The 26,795-nt window shown below is 46.6% G+C and overlaps 1 protein-coding gene across 3 annotated transcripts in view; it reads right to left on the reverse strand.

Annotated features, from left to right (window-relative positions):
- Positions 1-26,795, reverse strand: part of adam11 (ADAM metallopeptidase domain 11) — a 213,849-nt gene that overhangs the window by 82,111 nt on the left and 104,943 nt on the right. For all 3 annotated transcript variants that reach the window (XM_038779233.1, XM_038779232.1, XM_038779234.1), the window contains exons 7-11: positions 20,449-20,518; positions 17,149-17,216; positions 14,799-14,873; positions 12,754-12,822; positions 10,619-10,785 (exon numbers count right to left, since the gene is read on the reverse strand). In XM_038779233.1, coding sequence (XP_038635161.1) covers positions 10,619-10,785; positions 12,754-12,822; positions 14,799-14,873; positions 17,149-17,216; positions 20,449-20,518 — 449 coding nt within the window. The remainder of the gene's footprint in view (positions 1-10,618; positions 10,786-12,753; positions 12,823-14,798; positions 14,874-17,148; positions 17,217-20,448; positions 20,519-26,795) is intronic.

The raw sequence follows: 26,795 nt of genomic DNA on the forward strand, positions 1-26,795 counted from the left end.
CTCCGTAGTTCTAACTTCCCCATGATGGGTTATATCCTCTCATCATCCACTCTCTCAAGCCCCCTCAAAATATATCTTCTATTGAGGTGAAATAAAATGGGGTTTAACTGCATTTGGTAGTGCACTAGTTAATGTGCATGTAGAATATTCCTTTTGTTTACCATTTTATCAATCAGCAACACAATTAAAATAAATAGATTAATAACCACGTTGAATGCGCACAAATGAATTTTACCCAGTCATGTTCAACAACCATTAATTATTGCTGAGTTAATTGTTTCAGATGCTTTGATAGCTTTTTAGACAGAATAATAAATTTTATTCGGAACCACCTTGCATCAGACCATAAGATATAGGAGCAGAATCGTGCCATTCGGCCCATCGAGTCTCCTCCGCCATTCAATCATAGCTGAAACGTTCTTCATCCCCATTCTCCTGCCTTCTCCCGATAACCCCTGATCCCCTAATTATTCAAGAAATCTCTTTGTTTCTCAAGAACACCAGATTTGTGCTTGAGGTGCTATTACCTACAGGGCTACAGACCAAGAGCTGGAAGGTGGATTTAGACAGAATAGTTTTTTTCTGAGAACTTAAGAACTAGGAGCAGGAGTTGGCAACTTAGCCTCTCGAGCCTGCTCCACCGTTCAATACGATCATGGCTGATCTCATCATGGCCTCAACTCCACCATCCTGTTCATTCTCTGTAACCCTTCAACCCATTACTAATTAAAAATATGTCTAACTCTTCCTTAAATTTACTCATTGGCTGAGCATCCACCGCGCAGCAGTAGGGAATTCCACAGATTCATGACCCTTTGGGAGAAGTAGTTTCTCCTCATCTCTAATTTAAATTTGATACTCCTTACCCTGAGATATGACCTTTCATTCTCGATTTCTCCACAAGAGGAAGCATCCGCTTCACGTCTACTTTATCCACCCCGTTTATCATCATATATCTCAATTTGATCTCCCCTCATTCTTCTAAACTCTAGAGAGTGTAGGCCTAAACTGTTCAATTTCTACATAAAGACAAACCTTCCATCTCTGGAATCAATCCAGTGAACCTCCTCTGAACTGCCTCCAATGCCAATACATCTTTCCTCAAACAAGGGGACCAAAACTGTGCACAATACTCCAGGTGCGGTCTCACCAATGCCTTGTACAGTTGCAACAACACTTCCTAACCTTTATACTCTATTCATTTAGCTACAAATGCTAACATTCCATTTGCTTCCTTTAACTGCTGTACCTGCATGCTAGATTTCTGCGATTCATGCACAAGGACACCCAGATCCCTCTGCACTGGAGCCCACCATGAGGCCTTCCCCCATTTAGGTAATAAGTGACCTTTCCATTTTCCCGACCAAAATGGATGACCTCACACTTATCCGCATTAAACTTCATCTGCCACTCACAATAGTCTCCCGATTGATGCCCACTCACTTAGTCTATCTATATCAATTTGTAAGGTTCTTATTTCCTCATTGCAACTTATAATCCAACCTATTTTAGTGTCATCTGCAAATGTGGCTATAGAACCTTCTATCCCTGTATCTCTGTCAGTCAGCCAGTCTTCTATCCAAGCTAATAAATTGCCCCTAACCCCATGTCAATTAACTTTGCGTATTAACCTTGTGCGGCACCTTATCAAACTCCTTCCAGAAGTCCAGATATACTACATCTATAAGATCCCCATTATCCACTTGGCTTGTTAGATCTTCAAAGAATCTAGCAAATTTGTCAAACTTGATTTACCCTCCATAAAACCATGCTGACTCTGATGGATTGTATTTTGGCTTTCCAAATGTCCTGTTTGAACTTCCTTAATAATGGATTTGAACAATTTCCCCAAAACAGATGTTAAACTAACTAGTCTGTAATTTCTGTCTCCCTCCCTTTTTGAATAACATTCGCACTTTTCCAATCCACTGGAACCTTTCCCATGTGCAGTACATTTTGGAATATTCTAACCAATGGATCCACTATCTCACTGGATAAAAGCTAATTACTGCGGATTCTGGAATCTGAAAACAAAGAGAAAATGCTGGAAAATCTGTAGGGAGAGAAAAGAGCTAACATTTCGAGTCCAGATGACGATTTGTCAAAGCTGATCCACTATCTCCCCTGCCAGTTCCTTTAACACCCTAGGATGTAGGCAATCAGGCCCTGTTGACTTGTCTGCTTTCAATCCCAATACAGTAGTCCCCCGTTATAACGCGGGTGTTGGGGTCCAAGACATCCGAGCCGCGGATATCCACGATGTGAAATGTCCAACAGTCCGCAGGGGTCCATAGCCGTCTAGCCTCTTCGCGCACGACCTGGCGTCACGTTCTGGCCCCCCTTCTCTTCGAAGAGGATCGTCCTTGGCTTCGTTTTCATCTGAGGGCAGAAGGACTGGGGACTCGGCCGAATGTTGTACAATACAGACAGCAAGAGTGCTCGCGCCTGTTTGGCCAAGGCAACTTGGGCTTCACGCCCACGCTCCCGGGGTGCAAGGGCTCCACCTTGGCTCCGTTACACCACCCTCCCACCCCAGGCTACATCCACACATATCGGCAGCCTATTCCTCTGCATTGCTGACGGTGCTAAGGATTCTGGTCTTGAGGAGCTAGATCGCTGTGCGGGACGATCCTTGTGCGGGACGATCCAGGGGCTGTGTTTCCCATTCCCTCCTCCTCCCCTGCACTGCCCCACCGCCCGTCCCGGGTCAAGCTGGTGAATTGTTCCGGCAGAGGTGGCGAACTTCAGCGGCCGGCTCACTTTGATCCGGAGAGGGAAGCTGACAGCACCCGGCTGTTTCGAGTAAGTTGGGGTCCATAAGCCCCCCCGCCGTATATCGCGAACCGTGGTATTGCGGAGCGCGGTATAACGGGGGACTACTGTAGTTTGTTGAGTACTGTTTCCCTATTGATGTTGATTGTTCTAAATTCCACCCTTTCTATTACCTCTGAATTACCAATTCCTATTGGGATGGTACTAGTGACCACCAGCACGAAAACTGAGGCAAAATATTGATTTAGCATCTCCGCCATTTCTGCGTTCCCCACCGGTTTCATCTTCCAAGGACTACATTCACTTTAGCTACTCTTTTCCCTTTTGTGTACTTATGGAAGCTTTTGCTATCCTTTTTGATATTTTGTGCTAGTTTTCTTTTGTAATTTAACTTAGCTCTTTTTATTACTTTTTTTAGTGACTCTTTGTTTATGTTTGAAAGTTTCCCAATCTTCCAGCCTGACTAGCCATTGTAACATGGTATACCTTAGTTTTTGTTTTATATTGTCCTTAACCTCCTTGCTTCGCCATGGATGTATTTTACTCCTCCTACTGTCTTTCTTCCTCTCTGGAATATATTTTAATTGTGAGGAATTGAGTATCTCCCTAAAAGACTGCAACTGCTCATCAACTGTCCTACCTTTTAGTGACCTCGAGAAGCATTGTGACCCCACTGATCCTGATTTATCCAAGTTGCCATTCCTCATTAATTGAAGTAGTAACAGAATGCTTTCCTGGCCAATTTTTTTTGCCTGTTGCATTTACCAAACATATACCGTGTAAATTCATTAATCCTTCTATTAGGAAGCTTCACCTCACTAGTGTGTGTTAGAGGTGGGACTACAGTTTTTTAAAAAATCTTTACACACTTTTTTCTGCTTGGGGAGTAGAGGGGAGGTATTGAAAGGATTCTTGGGCTGATTATCAGGTCATGGAACCGTGTCATGGGCACGCCTTCTGTAGCTGACAAGTCCTGGCATGTCTTGCACCTGGAGGCTTCTGGCCCAGAAGTAGGGATGCAACCCAGGACCTCCACTAGAACACTGTCGCACTCAAACTCTGAAATCGGCTTCCTGCTGATGGAGCCTCTGTTCTAGTGACTCGTGATTGCTGAACAAGAATGGCAAATCGACTACGAGGCAACCCCTTCCTCATACCATCTATTTGAGCATTGTAATGAATACCCAATTCCTTTTTGTAGAAATAGATTGTTATTAGCATTCAGAAGAAATTATTTTCGATGTGGCAAAATGGTGCAACAGTGAAGGGCAAATGACTGGTCTTTGATTGGATACTTAGTGGCACTGACCCGAATCTATAGAAGACCAGGGGCGAGATTCTCTCAGCCCGGGGCCTGCGACCGGCGTGAATCGCACCACGCCGCCGGCACATGATTCCCCGCAGAGCAAATTGGCGCAGGCGTGGTTGGCGCGGCACGGTCACGGGCCGCTGTAGGCGGCCGGCCCACCGATTCTTGGGCCGGAAAGGGCCGAGCGGCCATTGTGGAAACGCCGAGTCCCACTAGCGCCGTCCACACCTGCTCTCAGCCGGCGGGAACTCAGCATTGAAGGGTCAGGTAGCGGCCTGTGGGGGGAGAGGGGGGATCTGACCCGGGGGGGGGCTCCGATGTGGCCTGGCCCACGATCGGGACCCACCAATCGGTGGGCTGGCCTCTCTGTCTCCCGGCCTACTTTCTTCCGCGCCGACGCCTGTATTCCTGCACCATGTTGGGTTGGGGCCAGCGCGGACAAGGGAGTCACCGCGCATGCGCAGAGGTCATGCCGGTGGGACTGCGCATGCGCGGGTTCGCGCCTGACCTACTGCGCATGTGCACATCCCACGGCGCCCATTCCACGGCCGGATCAGCAGCTGTAGGGGCCATAATTGTTGACGCCGTCAACACTTAGCCTCAGGATCAGAGAATCCCGCCCAAATGTGAAGCCAAGCTGAAACTGCTGTAATAGCAAGCAGAAGCAACAGTTCAATCCCAGAAGTGTCTTGGCTTCAAAGCTGGATGTTTGCATGTACAAGAATCGCCGATTTTGCCATTTTACTGATTCTATTTGAAATCGCTCCACTTCAGAAAACTCCTGCTGATCTTTCAATTTTCAAAAGAGAGAGAGAGAGTTGTTTGACCACAACATCATACCACCCACTGGCAGGTTCCCCTCCAAGTCACACACCCTCCAGGTAAAGTCATGGAGTTCCCTCCTGAACAGCAGTGTTTGTGTACCCACACCACAAGCAGTGGTTTGCCCAACACCTTCTCAAGGGCAATTAGGGATAGGCAATAAATGATGGACTTGCCAGTGATATCCACATTCCATAAAGAAATAAAAATTATCTGCAGACTGTTTTGTTTCAGCAGCTGAAATGCACCCGTACTCAGATATGAGTTAATTGTATAACTTTACTCGGATATCTTTAATATGGATGGAGGTATGAAGGGCAGATATTTTTTTAATGTTTTCGCCCCTAATGTAGCAACACACAAAACGTCCACTTCTGGCACAGCCCATCAACCAGATTCAGAGCAACTCAAAAATATTGTCCAGATTTAAGCACATCTATGGTGATAATGCAATTTGTCAGAAGTAATTCACAGTGATGCAGTGCTGTGATTAACATTCAGTACCATCTTTGGACACCATTAATATTATCGCCGCTAAGTAAGGTGCTCTCTCTAAAGTGAAATGAAAGCCTGGAAGCAGGGTGTGATTGATGGTTAACCAGAACATCTGATTTTTTTCAAATACATTTTACTAAAATTAGTTGCTGCAATGGTATCTCTCAACTCTCCTCTTGCGAGGTACTAACTGGATTCCATTAAATAATGCAAACATATTTTTACTGCAGTTCAAAATGAGACAAAGCTTTTATCATTAATCAAAATGCTCTAATGCAGATCAATATTATATACCGTCACTGAAAAGGAACTAGGTGCTGTCAAGGTGACTGAAGTAGCCTACTCTTTCTCTTTGATATCCTCTTGTTCACTTTTTGAGGCAAAGATGACCATTCATCACCCGAGGTGATTGGTAGGGTTCCGATGGGTAGGTGGGTGACTGCTGAGGCCAATCTGTGCCCGAAAGATTCTGCTGCAAATATGACAGGATACTACAGATTGAGTTTGGACATGTCGCTGGCTCATGGTTTTCTCTTCTTGCTTTTTGTCTCTGCCTCTGGTGTGTATTTGCTTTGAAAGGATTTTGCGCAGTTTTTTATTTGATTGCATCAGGGGCAGCAATCCTGAGTGAACTTTTTCCAAAACCTGAAGTAAAAACACCCAAACTTCAGTGTCCCAGTAACATTTTCTTTGGCCGTCATGACATTGCTCCCCAGACTCAAGCTCTCCATAGATTCACTTTGGTAAGTGAGTGTCAGGCATTCTGGCGACATGACCAGCCCACGTCTCAGTTGTGACTGTCTCGATATGGTGTGGATGTGCGGCATGCCAGCTCGGGTGAGCGCCTCAGTGTCCTGTATTTTCTCCTGCCATCTGCTCTTCAGAAGCTTCTAAAGACAGTTCAAGTGAAAGTGGTCGAGTTTCTTTACATGATGCTGGTACACAGTGTGTGTGTGTGTGTGTGTGTGTGTGTGTACACCAGAGTGGGCAGGACTATCACTGAGGAAAATGTAAACATATGACGTCAAAGGACCTTAGGCTGCTCTCCCCCTTTTTGAGAGAGAGCTGGCTGGTGATGATTTAACCTGGGGGTCACCACACCTCAGGTGAGGGGCGAGGTTGAGAAGGCAGTGCCTTCATGAATAACCTCAGCCGGAATGGGAATTGAACTTGCGCTGTTGGCATCACTCTGCATCACAACAAGCTGTCCAGCCAACTGAGTTAACCAACTCCCAGCATTTTCTCTTTGGACAGGACTATTGATCCCACAGCCTTTCAGTTTAGTAGGCAGGCTTACTCATCATTCCAAGACTGATGGCTAAAGTCTGCCAAAGGCTAAGCTTGCTTTGGTAATTCCTGCATATGTCCCGTAGTCAGTAAAGCCAGATTCAGAGAGTGTGCTGGCGAGATAAGTGAATTTATCCACTGATGATAGTTTATCGTTATGGACTGAAAGTTTAGGTTCGAGATGGGGCTTTCCTAGAACAGGCTGGTACATTAGTTCAGTTTTCTTCATGCTGATCATAAGGCCCAGGTTGTTGCATGCATTGGAGAACAAGTCCATTCTACATGTTATGTCCAGCTATGAATCAGTAGCTAGTGCACAGTAATCAGCAAACAGGATATCGCAGATTATGCCTTTGGATAACGTTAGTCTTTGCCTGGAATCAATTCAGATTGAGTGAATCCATGTGATATCTGATTTCAATGCCAGGATCACCATCATGGAAGGCACTGGACAGCATGTTGGAGAAAAACACACTGAAGAGGGTTGGCACAAGCCCTGTTTAACTCCATTAATGACTGGGAATTGGGAGGGGGGGTAGACTCACCGCTATCCAGGACAAGTGCAAACGTGCCGTATGGACCTGGGGAACCATCTTGATGAATTACTCAGGGCTGCTGAATTTCCCTATTTCTTTCCAAAGGCTCTAATGGCTGACTGCATCAAAGATCTTGGTCAGGTCAACGAACCTAGGGTGGCACGATGGCACTGTGGTTAGCACTGCTGCCTCACAGTGTCAGGGACCCAGGTTCAATTCCAGTTTGGGGACTGTGTATGTAGAGTTTGCACTTTCTCCCAGTGTCTGTGTGGGTTTCCTCAGGGTGCTCCGGATTACAAAGAACAAAGAATAATTACAGCACAGGAAGAGGCCCTTCGGCCCTCCCAGCCTGCGCTGATCCAGATCCTTTATCTAAACCTGTCTCCTATTTTCCAAGGTCTACTTCCCTCTGTTCCCGCCCATTCATATACCTGTCTAGATGCTTCTTAAATGATGCTATCGTGCCCGCCTCTACCACCTCCGCTGGCAAAGCGTTCCAGGCACCCACCACCCTCTGCGTAAAAAACTTTCCACGCACATCTCCCTTAAACTTTCCCCTCTCGCCTTGAAATCGTGACCCCTTGTAACTGACACCCCCACTCTTGGGAAAAGCTTGTTGCTATCCATCCTGTCCATACCTCTCATAATTTTGTAGACCTCAATCAGGTCCCCCCTCAACCTCCGTCTTTCCAACGAAAACAATCCTAATCTACTCAACCTTTCTTCATAGCTAGCACCCTCCATACCAGGCAACATCCTGGTGAACCTCCTCTGCACCCTCTCCAAGGCATCCACATCCTTCTGGTAATGTGGCGACCAGAACTGCACGCAGTATTCCAAATGTGGCCGAACCAAAGTCCTATACAACTGTAACATGACCTGCCAACTCTTGTACTCAACACCCCATCCGATGAAGGCAAGCATGCTGTATGCCTTCTTGACCACTCTATCAACCTGTGTTGCCACCTTCAGGGTACAATGGACCTGAACTCCCAGATCTCTCTGCACATCAATTTTCCCCAAGACCCTTCCATTGACCATATAGTCCGCTCTTGAATTTGATCTTCCAAAATGCACCTCGCATTTGCCTGGATTGAACTCCATCTGCCATTTCTCTGCCCAACTCTCCAATCTATCTATATTTTGTTGTATTCTCTGACAGTCCTCCTCGCTATCTGCAACTCCACCAGGTAGGGTTAGGTGGATTGGACATGCTAAATTGCCCTGAGATTGTCACAAGATTGGCCAGTTCTTTTCAGCCTATACAGGTGGACAATGGAGACATTTTTGTATTCTTGCGGGATGGTTCATGCTCCCACATAGACTGAAAGAGTTCAGTAAGATTCTTGACTTCCAGCCTTGTAGGCATTCTCTGGGAAAGCATCACTCCTGAGGTTTGCTGCTAGTCATGAGCTTGATTGCCTTCGTCTTTTCCAACAGCATGGGGAGGGCGGGGGCCATCAAGGGAGCAATTGATGGTAACCTGTGGCAGCCTATTGAGCGATTCTTCATCAATGGTTGAAATTCAACTGAGGATGTGTTTAAAGTCTTTCTGGAATTTGGGCTCATTCTACTTGACACCAAGGATTGGTGATGAACCAGTAGATTGGGCCAATAGACAGATTTCAGAGCATGGAAATCTTCCAGTCTTTGTGGTCTACATTTGACTGAAGTTGAACTCAAGAGCCCTTTTCAGGACCACAAGGCTCACCTCCCTAGTATATGGAAAGGGCTAAAAAGGTGCCCTAATCATTGCTTGCTTCACCTCCCTGGACAACAGGCCAGGCTGCAGGTAGAACTGATCCCATTACATGGTCATCAGTCAGTCTCAAAAAAAGAAAGCAAAGGTGACACCGGTCATCATTGGCTCATGGAACATGTGCATCCTCATGGATAACAACAATACAGCGACCAGACCTGAGGGAAGAACTGCTCATCTGTAGGTACAATGTCCAGATCACTGACCTCAGTGAGACTTGATCACCTGAGGAGGGTCAGCTCAAGTAAATCAGTGCAGCATTTCTTTCTTTTGAAATGGCAAAAAGAGAACAGCATAGGGGCAGCACGGTGACGCAGTGGTTAGCATTGCTGCCCCACGGCGCTGAGGTCCCAGGTTTGATCCCGGCTCTGTGTCACTGTCTGTGTGGAGTTTGCACATTGTTTGTGTGATTTTCGCTCCCACAGCCCAAAAAGATGTGCAGGTTCGGTGAATTGGGTACACTAAATTGCCCCTTAATTGGAAAAAAATAATTGGGTGCACTAAATTTATCAAAAAAAGCGAACAGCATAGGCTTTGTTGACATAAATCATCTTGTCAGTAAGTTGCCTTCCCAAGGGCGTTCAGATGTCAGATGGCATTATTGCCTCATTGCTCCATTCATTTTCCCACAGAGAGCAAAGGACAAAGGCTGCATCCATTGCAAGGGTATGGTTCCTTAAAATAGGAAACATGCAGCATCGGTGGAAGAAGGTCAATTGTCTGAAATGTTAACCCTACTTTCTTAGGAACATAGGAACTGTTGGATGTAAAAAGACCGAAGTGCATCTGGTTCACTTACCACCACTTAGTCACACGATACAAGGATAATTGTTGACTAATCAAAGCAACCAAAATCCATCAACAAAGTTATGACTCGAGGGATACCGCAGCAGCGGAGGGCTTTGGAACGATGAACGTAAAGTCACCATTTTCCTCAAAAACATGGTGCACTTAAGTGACTCATGGAGGCCAGTAGTGAATCCCGCTGCCGAGGACAGTGAATCCCGGGAGACTCCAGCAGAAACGCGTGAGCTAGATTGCATCTGTACCGGCGACCGGGGACACTGCGCTCTGTTTGGCTCCCGACATGAACCTTGTTTCGGGCTTTCCTGCTATTCTCCGGAAATAGCGGGAGGTGCGCCGGGCACAATGCAGAGGGGGGGGGGGGGGGGGAATAATCGCTCCCGTGGACTCACCATGCCCTGTATAACTGAAGCTTACCATCCTTACTTTTCTGTTTAATTCCTCTCATATAAATGCGGAGCATTCCATTAGCCTTCTTAAATACTTATACCTGCATTCTAACTTTTTGTGCCTCATGCACGAGGACACCTAGAGCTCTCGGCACCTCGGAATTCTGCAGCTCTGCTTTGGCTATTTCTGCCAAAGTGAGCAATTTAACATTTTCTCACATGATCTTATTTAATGGCAGCGTAGACTCAAGGGGCCGAATGGCCTGCTCCTGCTTCTATTTCGTATGTTCATGTGTGTGTTCGGAAACAAACAAGACAACTGCAATTTTTGTTAGCAGAAGGGTAATTTCAAAGGTCTCTACCAGCATTTCGAAACTACATTCATTGTAAAAATACTTTGTAATGTTCCTTTTTCTTCACAAAATCAAAACCTGATGAGACTTACGAAAGCATGTGAAAGGCGTCACTGCGTTCTCTAACAGAGTCTCTTCTGTACTTCATGAAATCTCTCAGCGTCACCAGTGGATTTTCATTGATATCCATTTTATTGCCAGAGGCCCAAGTTTCCATAGCAACCAGCACAATCCGTGTATTCAATTGTTCCTTAAAAATCTAAAGCATGAAATGAAAGCATGAGCAGACAAAATGCAGCTGATATTAGGCACGCGTCTCCCTCTGTTAGAAATATGTTTTGAATATTCAAGTACTGCTCATGTGTGATTCGAATTTTGGACCAGAATCTCTGGGTTTATAGTGCAAGAGAGGCGGATCAAGAACTTTCAGACAATCTCTTCCTTTAACATGGTTCATTTTGATCAATTTTCTCTGAGCAGGTGTTAGCAGCATGTTTAAAATATTTGCCCAAAAAGATTCCACCTGTTCCATTTTTTAAATGTTGATTATCTTTTTTTTAGGGGGGGGGAAGCAGAAATTATTATTTTTAAAATATTCTTTATTGTCCTCCTTTTTCACATTTTCTCCCAAATTTACACCCACCAACAATAAACAATAATCAGTAACGCATGCAATGTCAATCCCCATGTCAATAACAACAATCCCATCCTCCCGGAACCCCCCAAACAGCATCCCCCATGTTAACATAAACAAATAACAAAAAGGAATCAGGAATCACCCATAGTCAGTCACCATTAACACATACAGTCCGTCTCCCTCCCCCAACCCTCCCAACTACCCCCACCACCAGCTAATGTTCGGTGTAATCCAATTCTCGAAAGTGCACAATGAATAATGCCCATGAGTTGTAGAACCCCTCCATCCTTCCCCTCAGTTCAAGTTTGACCTTCTCAAGGGTCAAGAATCCCAGCAGGTACCCCCATCACGCCACGGCACAGGGTGGAGAGGTTGATCTCCATCCCAACAAGATCTGCTTTCAGCCGATCAACGAGGCGAAGGCACACTCCACGTTCACTCAATCACATGCCTTTCAACACTTGATAATAGCATGGCTCGGCTAGGAGGTGCCCAAAATCAGCCTTAGCATCTCACTCAAATTTTCTTTCTGTAATAACCCCCCCATCTCCTCGTGGGTCTTGTGGAATATGAGCTTCCCCACTAATGGGCGGAGGCCCATCCAGCTGCGGCTCATGGGAACTGGGTATAAAGGTCGGCCCGGACAGGGACCGGCATGTTGGTTGTCCCAACCGGACTGTGTAATGTAAATAGTTCGCTGCCGCATGACCAAGATTAAAATCTACGTTACACTTATTCTGTGCAAAATGACTATCTCTCATTATTCGGAAACAAGGGAGATAAAGAACAAACAGTGATCAAAAGACACTGCTTTTCATCTAAACGTTTTATCAACATATACACATTCATATATCATATGAGTACTGAGATCACATGCCAAAGCTCAGCATTTATTACTCACTTTTCATTTACTACTGGTACCTGACCCTGTATCTGGGAAGCTCGGGACCGGACATGTGCCAGATTTGAGGATCTTACGGATTTTGGGTCTTAGGCCTATCATGTACTTTATTAAAATAAAGTATGAAAAATAAAGAATAATGGGATTTTATTCAGATTTCTGCCCCAGAGCACAAACTACAAATGTAGCCAGCTTTCAACCCCTTCTGCATTTTGCAGCAATGGTATCTGTCATTAGAAATTAATCACAAATCAAATCTGTCCAGCAACTAATGTAGTGATCTTTACTGGCCAGGGAAAAGGCTATAGTATCCAACACCTCTGATGTACTGGCTCACTGAGAACGCAAACCTGTACTATATCACTTCATGTGAAAGTAAAGGATTGCTATCTTTTGTCAAATTGAGTAGGAAAATGTCACTGGACGGGATCATGGACTGAGCGAGTTACTTCAGCGGTGTTAGAAATTGACTGAAAATCTGACTAACTAATAATTGAGGCCTCCGCATTACCAGGCACAAAGGGTAAATAGATAATAAGGCTTTGGAATGTGGGGCTGCTCGGCTCACTATCAGATGGTTAGGAACCCTTGCCACAGAGCAACAGAGCAACCCTATTGCCTTATCCAAGTATTGCATTTGATAATTTATTATTACACAGGAGGACAGTGACTCAAATTGAAGTACTTACAGCATCGGCAAGATTCACAATGGATTTAGCAAAATTGCTTGTGAGAGTGGCAGAACGTTGCTTTGTGAACTGTTCAGAAAGAAGATTGTGTTATAGTGCAAGTTAAATACAAGCAGAATTAGCTGAATAAATCACTAAACAAGATATGAGCACCAATTTATTGCCAATTTTCATTTTCTAATATTAAAGCCCTTGATTTGCAATAAAGAGATGATATGCACCACAGTGTTCACCATTAAAGAAAAGCCATCACTGTCTCACGCAATAATTCAGGGATGCAATATTAATGAGAATAAAATTCTCTCTATCACAGCTACACACACACTATCAGGATTATTGCTCCTCATCATAATTCAGTGCCCATATTGCAAAGTGCAGAGATGTATACCTGGAACCAGGACAACATTAGGAACAACTGTGATTCCCCACAGTCAAACGGCCTGGTAATATCCTCCAACCAGCCTCCGACACAATGAATCACTGTTTAAGAGGTCTTCGAAGTGTGGCTAGAACCCACAGCATCCCAGCAGCTCCCCCCTGCCCCTGCCCCTTTCAAGGATAGGGGTGAACATTAAGCAGCTTATGAATGTTTCCTGGTTTCAAAGTTCGCCACAGCATTCTGTTGAAGATCATTTGTTAAAAAAACTTGCACTCTCATGTTTTGGGCACAAGGAAGCATGTTTTAAAAGGTGTTGGTTGCAAATTTTAAACAAATATACTGAGAAATTGATGACTTTACCCCAATCTTTCAAAACAGGTCCAATTTTGTTTTTTGTCATCCAAGGTGAAAATTCCATGTCATTATATTTATTCAGAGGGCAGCACAGTGGCCTAGTGGTTAGCACAACCGCCTCACGGCGCTGAGGTCCCAGGTTCGATCCCGGCTCTGGGTCACTGTCTGTGTGGAGTTGGCACGTTCTCCCCGTGTCTGCGTGGGTTTCGCCCCCATAACCCAAAAATGTGCAGAGTAGGTGGATTGGCCACGCTAAATTGCCCCTTAATTGGAAAAAATAATTGGCTAATCTAAATTTATAAAAAAAAAAATTTTTTTTAAAAATTATATTTATTCAGGTTATGAGATTTAATTCTAATATGTGTTACTTGTGACATGCTAAAATCATAGGATCATAGAGTCTCTACAGTGTAGAAGGAGGCCATTCGGCCCATCGGGTCTGCACCGACCCTGCGAAAGAGCACCCCACCTAGGTCCACTCCCCTGTCCCATCCCCGGAACCCCAAAACCCCACCTAACCGTTGGACAATAAGGGACAATTTAGCATGGCCAATTCACCTAACCTGCACATCATTAAGTCTCTATATTAAGAAAAGCACAGTAGTCCATGACACTCACATCTTTTGTAGTCAAATCTAGATAACGACAACTATTTTCATATTCCTAGTTTTTCCAAACTTTAGCAGCATTAATTTCAAGCAAGCAAAAAAATCAACATTAGCCAGAAAAAAAATACACGCCTAATGTAGTTGATGCAAAACTTGAGGTTGGATTTGTAATGTAAGATGTCGATTTACTTCTAAATAATTAGTTACCAAGACCAGTACAAATTGCACAGCAGGCTCGAAAGGGCTGAATGGACTACTCCTGCTCCTAGTTTCCACTCTTTTTTTTCAACGCACGTGGATAATTAATAATGGGATTGGCAAAGAACATCAACGCAATCTAATCTATTGTATTAGACATCCGATAAATAGCTGTTGCTGCAATCAGTTGACGAATGCTAAAGTGTGAATCCACTGACTGTTTTGTGCAGGGGTTTCGTTAATGCTATCACCGAAATTGTGAAAAAAGGAAGGTCAAACAGATGCATCGGGAACTGTCTGTTATTATTATCAGTTGCATTTTCCATCTTACTTTGTTTTGAAACAGCAACTTTTTAACCAAAGGAGATAAATTATTACCAAAACGCCAGATGGCCCGTATCACACCACTTATAGGATAATTATTATCTGAAGACAGTCAGCAACAGTTACGAGAACTGTGGCAGCGCAGTACAAGCCAACTCAAAATTAAACACAAATTGACATACCAGGGTGTAGTCATTAACCACCATCAGCTCGATGTACTTGGTTTCTCTCAGGACAGTGTGAGGGCCTCGACGTACCTACAAATAGCAGAGAATGAAGTGAAATCTGAAATGTTAAAGCCTACCTATCATTTTAAGGGGACTTGCAAGGAAGCCGAAAAGGAATTGACCTACATTAAGCTGACGAGGTGCACGATGTTTGGCAAGAGGAAGGCTGACATTACAAAAGTTGAGCTCAGAGCAATTGGCTGGGCAGTTGTGGAGTGCGTTAAAGCTGACCATGTCTGGCCTGACAGTTACAAAATTCAGATATAATAAGGAGCTCTGCAATCAATTAAAATACAAAAGTAGAGGGAGATTCAAAGCATTGGTGCAGCCTTTGTCAGTGGTTACTGCCAGGGCACCCTTGGATCAGCACAGCTGAACTTAGTGCATTGGGCAATTGAAAAGATTTATTCTCAATGCTGCTGCCTTAGCAGCAAATAGTGGGCGCAATTTAATGGGAAAAACAACAGAGTCCCGTTTCGGGCGTGTTTAGCTGGGTGTTTCCCGGATCTTGCAGCACCGAGAACGACACCGCTATTAAACAGGACACTGATTCTTTATCGGGACACAGCGAGGACACCCCACTAAAGCAGCACTTAGACCCATTTCCTGCACAAACGAGCTCAGCTCGCCAGTGCAGCAAGAGACCGGGGCACTATTTTTAAATGGTGCCCTGATCTCTTGACCCTCCTCCCTTCGGCCCCCGGACCCCTCCGGGTCCTAATTAGGAAGTCCTCAAGCCCACTATACCCCACCTCAAAAGGGCAGGGCACCCCTAGTCCTGAACCCTGGCATTAGCAAAATGCCACCTGGACAACATGGCACGGCCCAGTGGCACCCAGGTCACACTGCCAGGATGTCTGTGTCACTGCCAGGGTGCCTCGTGCGGCACGCCGTCGGGATTGTCCGTCTTGCCGGCTGGTCAATGAGGTTTCCTATTGTGGGGCACCCCCGCGCTGTCAGGAAACTCTTGGGTTGCCGGAAAAACGGAGAATCCCGGCGGCGGAGAATGCAACCCCAGGTCTTTCCAAAACACTTGGCCAGAAAAATATAAACAGCCAAACTTAGTATGAGTGGGAGAGCTTCCTGATCAGTCATACTGCAGAGGATAATTGCAAACCACTGCAGCACGTTGACAAACATAGAAAATAGGAACAGAGGTCGGCCATTTGGGCAATCGAGCCTGCTCTGCCATTCAATGTGATCCAAGTTGATTCTCTGGGCAGGATCTGCCATCCTCGCTGCGTCCGAAAAGTAGCGTGTCACAACACAACTGATAGATGCCAGGAGATCCCACTTCTGGACTCTACCCTTGTCCCTACACCTCACAAGTCTAACGTGATCTTGTGGGATGTCGTGATGTGAATCCCACCCATTGTGGCTTTCTGGAAAACCTGCATATATAGAGTGAGACAGTTAGTCTCATTCTAGCATGTGATCCTGAGATCCAACCAAGGCATGGGATCTAACTCCCTCTCCTTGGATACCTCGGGCGAGCTCCGTTCAGTGTTGGTCTCCACAAACAGGAGCGACGGAATGGCACTCATGGGGGTCTCCCAGGAGATTGGTGGCCCACAGGTGCATGCCCTTTGGGCACTGCTGATGCCATGTGGGCACACTGGCACTACCAGCCTGGCATTCTGACAGTGCCACCTGGGCATCAGGTGCCAAGATGGCATTGTTTGGGCTGTAGTGATCAGGCCGGAGGGTGCTTTGCAGTGTGGGGGGACGTGGGGGGAGGAGATGGGGATCCCCTTATAGTGAGGTGGGGCTTGGGGAGGGTTCGGTGGTCGCGTCGGAGGGCCATTTAAAAATGGCATCTCGATCTCTCGCTGCAGCCTCATCGGGCAGTTCCGTGCTGAGGCCCCTGATCTACCTGGATGATCTTTTGATAGCGGGGTGTTTCTCGGCGCGGGGTATCACCCAACTAATCTCGCGCCATGGGACTCTGTCCCCATTTGGGTAGATAGTGCCCTCTATCTCAATGCTGCTCTCCTGCTCTCTCCCACATTGCCTGGAAATCTATCCATCCCATTTTTAGATATATTCCGTGATTGGGCCCCCACAGCCTTCTGTGGTAGAGAATTCCACAGATTCACCGCCCTCAGTGAAGGGATTTCTCCTCAGCTCAGTCCTAAATGAAGCTCGTCTCCTGAACCTGTGACCCCTTGTTCTAGAACTCCACCAGCATCCAATTCTGTCAGGATTTTATATGTTTCAATGAAATCCCCTCTCATTCCGCAAAACCCCAACATAACCACGAACAATTCCAACAAAGGTCCATGGTTGTCAAAGTGCTTATGCTCACCTGCCGTTTGGTTCGTGCCGGTAACACTTTTTCAGGAGAGGTCTGTTGTAGGTTGTCAGCAAAGCACCCTGAAAATATTTAGAGTGAAAGAATATGTCGAAAATACATCCATTCTGCAATAAGTAGCACGATCATGATGATGATCAAAGAAAATGCAACGAGGCTCTCTCACAGCCAATGGAGAGTAAAACAAATTGTGCCAAATGCAGAACTCTTGGTTCCGGCACTGACTTCACTGGTGTGAAGTACCACAGTTCATTTGGCAGAAATGCACTGTTAGATCACTATACAGAAAGCCAGTACATTTGGCTGGATTGGGGAATCTTCCGTGACGCGTCCTGCCACAACAGAGTCGGAAAATCCCGTCCAATTAGTTTAGTATCTTGTTAGTCTCCTATTGTTTTTTTTAAATAAATTTAGAATGCCCAATTCATTTTTTCCCAATTAAGGAGCATTTTAGCGTGGCCAATCCACCTACCCAGCACATCTTTGGGTTGAGGGGTGAACCCCACGCAAACATGGGGAGAATGTGCAAACTCCACACGGACAGTGACCCAGAGCCGGGATTGAACCTGGGACCTCGGTGCTGTGAGGCAGCAGTGCCAACCACTGCGCCACCGTGCTGCCCCGTAGTCTCCTATTGTTATTGATGTCCTTCCCTCAGGTGGTTTCCTCCCTCCATCCATCATTTCCTTGTGTGCTCAGATGATGGTATCAACATTTCCATGTTGGAAACTGAGAAATACAACCGTACCCACAGAGTTAAAACAGTCACACTTTTAGGAACAAGTGTTTGTGAGAATCAGATATTACAGGGAATATTTTCCGTCTCAGGATAGGTGTGTTGAGGTAAACATAACGGGAATAATTTTACACTACCTCGAGGTTAAATAGGGCAATGGCAATTTTCCAGTCTGCTTCCGTTGAACTCAACAGAAATAAAAGTTAGAATTCACTGCTGATACCCATTTTACAATATCGCACAAAGTCAAGATCTACCTCAAGGAGTGAGATAGGAAATTAAACTGCCACCTAATTATCTCAGCGCTGTTTTACATTGTCATTCCAGGGGCTGGCAGACAGGCGCACAAAGACCCAGGATCAAGGAGGAATGTGGTGGCCGGAAATCGTAGGTCGCCGGGATTCACTTTTCCCACTCGCAGCGCACCTTTGTCAGCGGGTTTTGCTATGGCTTAGGGTGGTTTCAATGGAAAGTCCAATTGACAAGCGGCGCGAACCACACGCGGGCGAGAAACAAAAACTGTTGGAGGACCGGTGAATGCCGTCCAGTCTGCCACCAGGGGTTTGACGCTGCCTCCAGTGGCAGGATTCGGAACACCGCCAGACTGGCGCTGTTGGTTGCAAGAGACCTGCATCGCCATGCCATGAAATGTAAATCCTTCATTCGACCCACCCTTACGTCAAATCATTCCAACCTGGTTAACACTCAGCACCGAGGAACTCCAAGAGGCTGATCACTGTGAGGAACTGAGTGATTGACTGGATCGAGGCACAGCTGGGGATGGGGGTGGTTGGAGGAGGCGGGGAGGGGGGGGGGGGGGGGGGGGGGGAGAATAAAAGCTTCATTCCAGGAATGATTCCATACAAAGTTTTTTTTTGTTTTGGAGCTGAAATTAGTCTACAGTTTGGGTGCTCCAGCTTTTTCAGTTGACTATGAGTAAAGGCGCCATACTCCCGGATGACCAAAGGCTGCTTCCCCCTTCAAGGGGGAGAGCTGACTGGTGATGATTGAACCTGAGATCACCACATCTCAGGCGAGGAGCATGGTGGAGAAGGTGGGGCCTTCATGAATAACCTCAGCCGGTACGGGAATTGAACCTGCTCTCTTGGTTTGAGCTGAGCTGAGCTGAGCTACATCGGCACCCAAAGTACACTGCACAAAATAAAGGTGATTTATAAGGCTGGGAGTGAAAGTAAGATAAATATGTTAAAATATTTATTCAAAACTTCTCCATCCATTGTGAACTATTAAGTCATTTAAAAAAAATGTATATTACCTTTGTTAAGATAACAGACTGAAGAATTTCACACAAACGTACTAACACATTTGTTACTAATGTCACAGTGTATAATCTCCACTCTCTGGGCTGTTATAGCTTGTGTTATATAATAATTATTAAACCTTCCTAAATCTATATGGAGGAGAGAGCGAAGAAAGAAATCTAATTAAGTGCATTATTCGTTGAACTAACTTTGGCATGCGATGTGTCCTACCGCACTAGCCCATTTGAAATGAAAATCACTTATTGTCACAAGTAGGCTTCAAATGAAGTTACTGTGAAAAGCCCCTAGTCGCCACATTCCGGCACCTGTTCAGGGAGGCTGGTACGGGAATTGAACTGTGCTGCTGGCCTGCCTTGGTCTGCTTTAAAAGCCAGCTCTTTAGCCCTGTGCTAAACCAGCCCCTCAGAGTCCAACTGCAATAAACTCTTTTGTTATCCAGCACTCCACTATCAGACTGGCAGAGTTCAACTAGTTTACATGGTTGGGCACTGTTGGTAGCAGGGGCCTCCAACACCATCTCATTAAAGGTAAACTCTTTATTATAGCCACCCACCCTTACGTCAAATCAATCCATTCTGGCCAACACCAACATAGTGGAACCCCACAAATTCTCTGGGTGCCAGAATTGTGGACAGCTCGATTTCTCAGTGTGTAGGTAATGCATTCTTTTTTTAAAAACTAATAATAACAATAGATTGTAAATCTACCACAGCTGTTCTTAGGTTGTACATTGAAATTGCTAAATTATTGGGTCGGTTTTGGTTATTGGTGTCTGAACAAAGACATACCGCTCGGAGCAACTGTCAACAAGTGACAGCTCGATTTCGTTTTCAAAGCCAGTCTGAAGGTCATGGTGTTCGTTGTGGTGTCAGCTTGATCTACAGTTGTGATGGTTTTACTGTGATGTCCTAGTGTGGTGGGGCCCTTGACTGCCCGACTGCCTCCCTTCAACCCCTCAAAGACAGAGCCGTACCTTGTCTTTTGTCTGGAGTAATGTAACTCCCTCCTAACCGACATTTTTTGATTAACCTGTACCACCCATCCTCCGAGTTTGCCAGATAATCCAGATTTTACTGTAGCCAACACTCCATCCGGAAAATTCTTCTTAATCTGAGAGAGTTGGGCTATGAGACGGTAAGAACCCCAGGGCAAATGGTTCAGAGTCTCTCTTTAGAATTGAAATACTACAATGGGCAACTATCATTCTCCCCCTTCCTGTCAGGACATTGACTCAAATAGCCTATGGTACATAATGGATGAAGGAGCATTCCTTACCAGATGATGTACATCCCACAGGGATATCAGGACCAGGAGATCTGTATGCAATATGAGGTTGTTGTTCATGCTGTATGTAAGAAGAGAACAGCAACGTTATATATAAACATATTAAATTAACCTACAACTTGATGAATCCGAATACATTTCAGGATCCAGTTTTGAGATCTTTCTTTCGATGATTAGGCATTCATACAGTCCAGCAATACAATGCATGCGAGTGCTAAATGGTGCAGAGCAAGCCATTATTAGATTGCAGGAGTCATTTTCTGCGCAATGGAATGTAATGTAAGAGGATAATGTTTCCCTACTATTTCCCTCATCTACCCACTGCAGGGATACAAGTGAAACAGTAATACAATCGTAGACAAGCATCTGAAGACAAAAACAAAACAACAATTTATGAGAACCATCCAGAATAAAGAAACGTATATACTGGGGTAAAGTTGACACAGGTCTAACAAAGGTGAACATGAAATTGGTCAGGGTATATCGTAACTACATTAATTATTTTTCAAAAGATTGAAAAGCTTGGGGTTTGCTCTAATGACAATATGACATTTTCACACTTTAATATATTACCACTAGACATCAGTACTGGGTGTTCTTCATACGCTGATTATTACACTAGTCTCGAACTGTATGGGACTATTTCCTTTCAGAACAAATTGGTGGGCAACACTTTCTGTTTTTTTCTTCTAAGTACCGCACCAGGTGAGAAAAGTGGTATGCAGCACGCTGGCTGCATGGCTGGCTTTTCTCACCATATTATCCAGCACTTAGAGTAGAAAAATCCTGTGGCATGTCCTGAGTCGCTATGCTGCTGGAGTGGGGTTGGAACGAACTGGTAACGTTGGCTTCCCAGCGATCGGGATGTCCTTTAATCCTGCTCTCTGGTAAAAGACATGAAGAACCCGTGTCACAGAATCAGGGAACCCTGTTCCCAAGTGCATGGAGACCCCCCCCCCCACATACATAGGGACCGCAACATGCACACAAGGTCTGGTGACCCCCCCTCCCCCCCCCCCGTCCCCCGTCTCCCCACGCACACAGGGAAACTCCCCATCAATGGAGGTCTCCAGAGGAACCCCATGCAGGGTCTTGTCCTATCACCTTCAATGGTGTATACACCTATTCGTCCAGGTCCATCTGCTGTCTCACCCTTTAGTATTATGTCTCTTGTTTTACATTGACTCCACTTTTTCCTACCCAATTAATCACTTCACGTTCCTCTGCAATAAATTTCACTTGTCCACTTACTCTACCAGTCGGTCCGAGTCTTCCTGAGTGTTATCAATTTCCTCCTTACACATCGTAATGCTTAAAATGTTTGTGTCATCCGCAAATTTTGAAATTGTGCTCTGTACACCAAGGCCGAAGTCATTAATATATGTCAGGAAGAGCTGAGGTCCTAACACTGACTCCAAGAGAACACCTCTATAAACCTGTCTCCAATCCAAGAGAAACAACCGCTACTCCTTGTTTCCTGTCACTCAGCCAATTTCATATCGGTGCTGCTGACGTCCTTTTTATTCCCCGAGTTCTAACCTTTCTCACAAGTGTGGCGTTTTATCCATATACACCACATCAACTGCATTACCACTCCATTAGCACTTCCGTATATATTGGTCACTGTGACTGCTTCTGGTCTAATTCCATGCAATACAAAGCACACATTTACAAAAACTGAGAGTCACCTCCTGGCTAGCTGTACATCTGAACTAATCTTGTCTCACACCTCCTCCTGGACCAATAGTTGTACAGTCTTTTTTTTTTCTTTTTTTAAATTTAGAGTACCCAATTATTTTTTCCAATTAAGGGGCAATTTAGCGTGGCCGATCCACCTAACCTGCACATCTTTGGGTTGTGGGGGTGAAACCCACGCAGACACGGGGAGAATGTGCAAACTCCTCACGGACAGTGACCCAGGGCCGGGATTCGAACCCGGGTCCTCAGCGCCGTAGGCAGCAATGCTAACCACTGTGCCACCGTGCTGCCAGTTGTACAGTCTTAAAAGTAGTAGGAAAAAACAGCACCTTGTACCAAAAGCACGCTGCCAAGGTGGGGTCTGACAATGATTGAATTTCTATGACAATATTGCAAAAATAAAGCACACAAGCACACGTACAACGATGATCCATGCTGTGCAGCACCTTTAACATAACAAACACATCAAGGCAATTCAGAGGTCAGAGAAAAATGGACAGAACAATGGACCTTCCAGTAAAATTAATACAATTTATCTCGTCAGGTTGCTTGTATTCTGAAATTAAGCAATGTAGAGTGAGTGACAGCAGGACTTACTTTTACTCAGCAAAGTTCTGATACAGCTTACTGAAAATTACCAGTAGCACTCAGGAATAAGCAAGTAATGTTCAAGTTGGCAGCTGTTTGGGTTGGCAGAACAGAATCATAACTGATTGAAGTGGAGCCAAGCCATTAGTTTAAATGGGTTAACACTTCATCTAATGTAACAAAGCAATTTGATAGGTTGTGCACTTATATGAAATTACTCAGCATAATGTTCAAACCCATGTACCCAAATATAACATGAGTCAGCATTAAACAGGAGTGAAACCGTCCCTCTGCTACAGGGGGTATAAATAGGAAATCTCATGATCACTGCGATGTTGCAGGGTCCTTACAGTACATTAGGGACGGCACAGTGGTTAGCACCGCTGCCTCACAGCGCCAGGGATCCGGGTTCAATTCCGGATTGGGTCACTGTCAGTGTGTGGGTTTGCTCGTTCTCCCCGTGTCTGCGTGGGTTTCCTCCGGGTGCTCCGGTTTCCTCCCACAGTCCAAAGATAGGCAGGTTAGGTAGACTGGCCATGCTAAATTGCTCCTTAGTGTCCAGGAATGTGCAGGTGGGGTGGGGTTATGAGATTGCAGGGAGAGGGTGCTTTTTCAAAGGGTCAATGAGGACCCGATGAGCCGAATAGCTTCCCTCGACACTGTAGGGATTCTATGATTTGATGATCAGTGCCATAAGGCCCCAGCAGACAATCTACCAAAATTATAATATGCGCAGGCATAGAGCTTATTAATGACATTTTAACTGAAAGATGAAGGTGATTATGGGCGAGATCTACACGAATGGGGACAGAGACTCGTGGTGCGCATGATTAGCCACTATCTAACGCCCATCTGGGTAGATCGGGGGCCTCTATGGGGAAATCTTGGCCGAGGCAGCACTCAGCTGCATTCCCTGCACCCAGGAACTCCACTCACCGGAACTCCTTGGTGCAGGGAGAGATTGGGATGCGATTTTTAAATGGCGTCCCATTCCTTCAAGCCTGCGAGGCAACTCCCAAACATTCCCCCCCCCCCCCAACCGCAACTCATTATCAGGAGGTCCTCATGCTCCCGCGCATCCAGCAACACCCACGCAGGCAACCCCGACCAGGTGTCCGCTGTGCGAGAAATGCCAGGTGGCAGTGCCAGGGTGTAATGGTGGCACCAGCAGTGCCAGGGTGCCACCCTGCCCAGAGGGCCTGCACCCGGCGGTCTCCAATCCACTGGGAGGCCACCATAACTGTCATTCCGTCTGGTCCCCATTTGTGGAGACTAGCACTGAACGGCTCTCATAGAATTTACAGTGCAGAAGGAGGCCATTCGGCCCATCGAGTCTGCGCCGGCCCTTGGAAAGGGCACGCTACCCAAACCCACACCTCCACCCTATCCCCATAACCCAGCAACCCCACCTAGCCTCTTGGTCACTAAGGACAATTTAGCATGGCCAATCCACCTAACCTGCACATCTTTGGACTGTGGGAGGAAACCGGAGCACCCGGAGGAAACCCACGCAAACACGAGGAGACAGTGCGGCCTCCGCACAGACAGTGACCCAAGCAGGAAATCGAATCCGAGACCGTGGAACCATGAAGCAACTGTGCTAACCACTGTGCTACCATGCCGCCCAATGCCAGCCGATGTCTACAAGGCGAGGGGAGTTAGATTCCACATCTTGATTAGATCTCGGGAACGCATATTAGAGTAAGACTAGCAGTCTCACTCTAATATGCAGTTTTGCCAGAAAAGTGATCCAGTCCATAATGGGCAGGATTCACATCGCGATGTCACGTGAGATTGCGTTAGATCTTGCGAGCTGTGGCGAGTCAGGAAGATCTCGGAAGTGGGATCACCCGGCCTCTACCGGTCACGTGGTGCCTCGCTGCTTTTCGGGCGCAGCACGACCAGTATGGGTCCTGCCCATTAACTCTGTTCCTCTCGCCACAGATGCTGCCTGACCTGTTAAGCATTCCCTGTATTCGCTGTTTTTATTTAAGGTTTCCAGCCTCCAGAGCATTTTTCCTATGTATTTTCTGAAGTGTGATCACTGCTGTTATTTAGGAAAGGCAGGAGCCATTTTTGTACATAGCAAGGTCCCACAAACAAATATGATCTGTTTTTCTGAGCTTGGCTGGCAGATTAATAATGACGAGGAGTGGGGCTTGAACCTGCAGCCATTTAGCTCAGATATATGAGTGCTCCCAATTCAGTCACAGCAACAACCAAGGGGGCGAAGTTCCATTTTCATCTTGCTTAGCTCCTCACGAGGGGCGGAATTCTCCGACCCCCCGCAGGGTCGGGGAATCGCCCGGGGCCTTCTTAAAAGCCGCCCCCGCTGTGGCCGGAATTCTTCGTCACCCGGGAATCGGCGGGGGCGGAATTGCGCCCCGCCGGTCGGCGGGCCCCCCGCGGCGATTCTCCGTTATCCGGCCCGCGATGGGCCGAAGTCTTGCCGCTGTCAGGCCTCGCCCACCGACGTGGTTTAAACCACCTCTGTGCTGGCGGGAGCAGGCGGCGCGAGCGGGACCCGGGGTCCTGGGGGGGCCCGGGACGATCGGACCCCTGGGGGTGATCCTCCCGGTGGCCTGGCCCGCGATCGGGGCCCACCGATCGGCGGGCGGACCTGTACGGTGGGGGCACTCTTTTTCTTCCGTCGCTGCCACGGCCCCCACTGCGGATGCGCCGGTGGTGACGTCAGCAGATGCTGACGCTCCGGCGCATGCGCGGACTCACGCCGAAGGCCTTTCGGCCAGCCCTGACGCCGGTCGACGTGGGGGCCAAAGGCCGTTGGCGCCAGTCGACGGAGCGGGAGCCACTAACGGTGTGGAATTCGGGGAGGCCCGAAGCCAGAGTGGTTGGTGCCACTCCGCTACGCCAGGACCCCCCGCCCCGCTGGGTAGGGGAGAATACCGCCCATGGTTGTAGAAAGCCAGTATTAAAACCGTAAGTTACAGGGGTGGTTTAAAAGAGATTACATAACAGTGGAAAATGGTTTTTAAAAAAGTACTGATTATCGCTCCGCTTGACGCTGGTTGGTTTCCACTACAGTTTGGTAATGCTAACCATTCACCTTGGGCGGCATGTCAACACAGTGGTTAGCACTGTTGCTTCACAGCACCAGAGACCCGGGTTCGATTCCCAGGCTGGGTCACTATGCGGAGTCTGCCCATTCTCCCCGTGTCTGCGTGGGTTTCCTCCGGGTGCTCCGGTTTCCTCCCACAAGTCCCGAAAGACATGCTGATAGGTAATTTGGGCATTCTGAATTCTCTCTCAGTGTACCCGAACAGGTGCCGTAGTGCGGCGACCAGGGGATTTTCACAATAACTTCATTGCAATGTTAATGTAAGCCTACTACTTGTGACACTAATAAAGGTTATTATTGTTAGTAAGGTGCCCATTCTAATTGGGAGGATGCAGTCGGGGAAGGTGGCAGGACCGGATGGGTTTCCGGTGGAATATTATAAAAAATTCAAGGATAAGCTGGCATCCCTGATGGTGGGGATGTTTGAAGAGGCGATAGGGAAGGGGGTATTGCCACAAACCTTGGGGCAGGCATCGATTTCACTGTTGCTAAAAAAAGATAAGGATCCGACGGAGTGTGGGTCGCATAGGCCCATATCACTTCTGAATGTGGACGCAAAAGTATTGGCGACGGTACTGGCAGGTGGGCTGGAGGAGTGCTTCCCAAAGGTGATAGGTGAGGATCAGACAGGGTTTGTGAGAGGGAGGCAGCTTTTTTCGAACATTAGGAGGATTTTGAACATCGTTATGGCACCGGCGGAAGGGAAGGAAACAGAGGCTAGTTGTGGCATTGGATGCCGAGAAGGCGTTTGACCGGGTAGAATGGGGGTACTTGATGGCAGTTCTGGAGAGTTTTGGGATTAGAACAAAGAAAATTACAGCACAGGAACAGGCCCTTCGGCCCTCCCAGTCTGCGCCGATCCAGATCCTTTATCTAAGCCTGTTGCCTATTTTCCAAGGATCTACTTCCCTCTGTTCCCCACCCGTTCATATATCTATTGGATTGGACCAAGATTTGTCAACTGGGTAAACGT

Source organism: Scyliorhinus canicula, chromosome 19 (genome assembly GCF_902713615.1).
Source record: "Scyliorhinus canicula chromosome 19, sScyCan1.1, whole genome shotgun sequence".
NCBI classification, from domain to species: domain Eukaryota; kingdom Metazoa; phylum Chordata; class Chondrichthyes; order Carcharhiniformes; family Scyliorhinidae; genus Scyliorhinus; species Scyliorhinus canicula.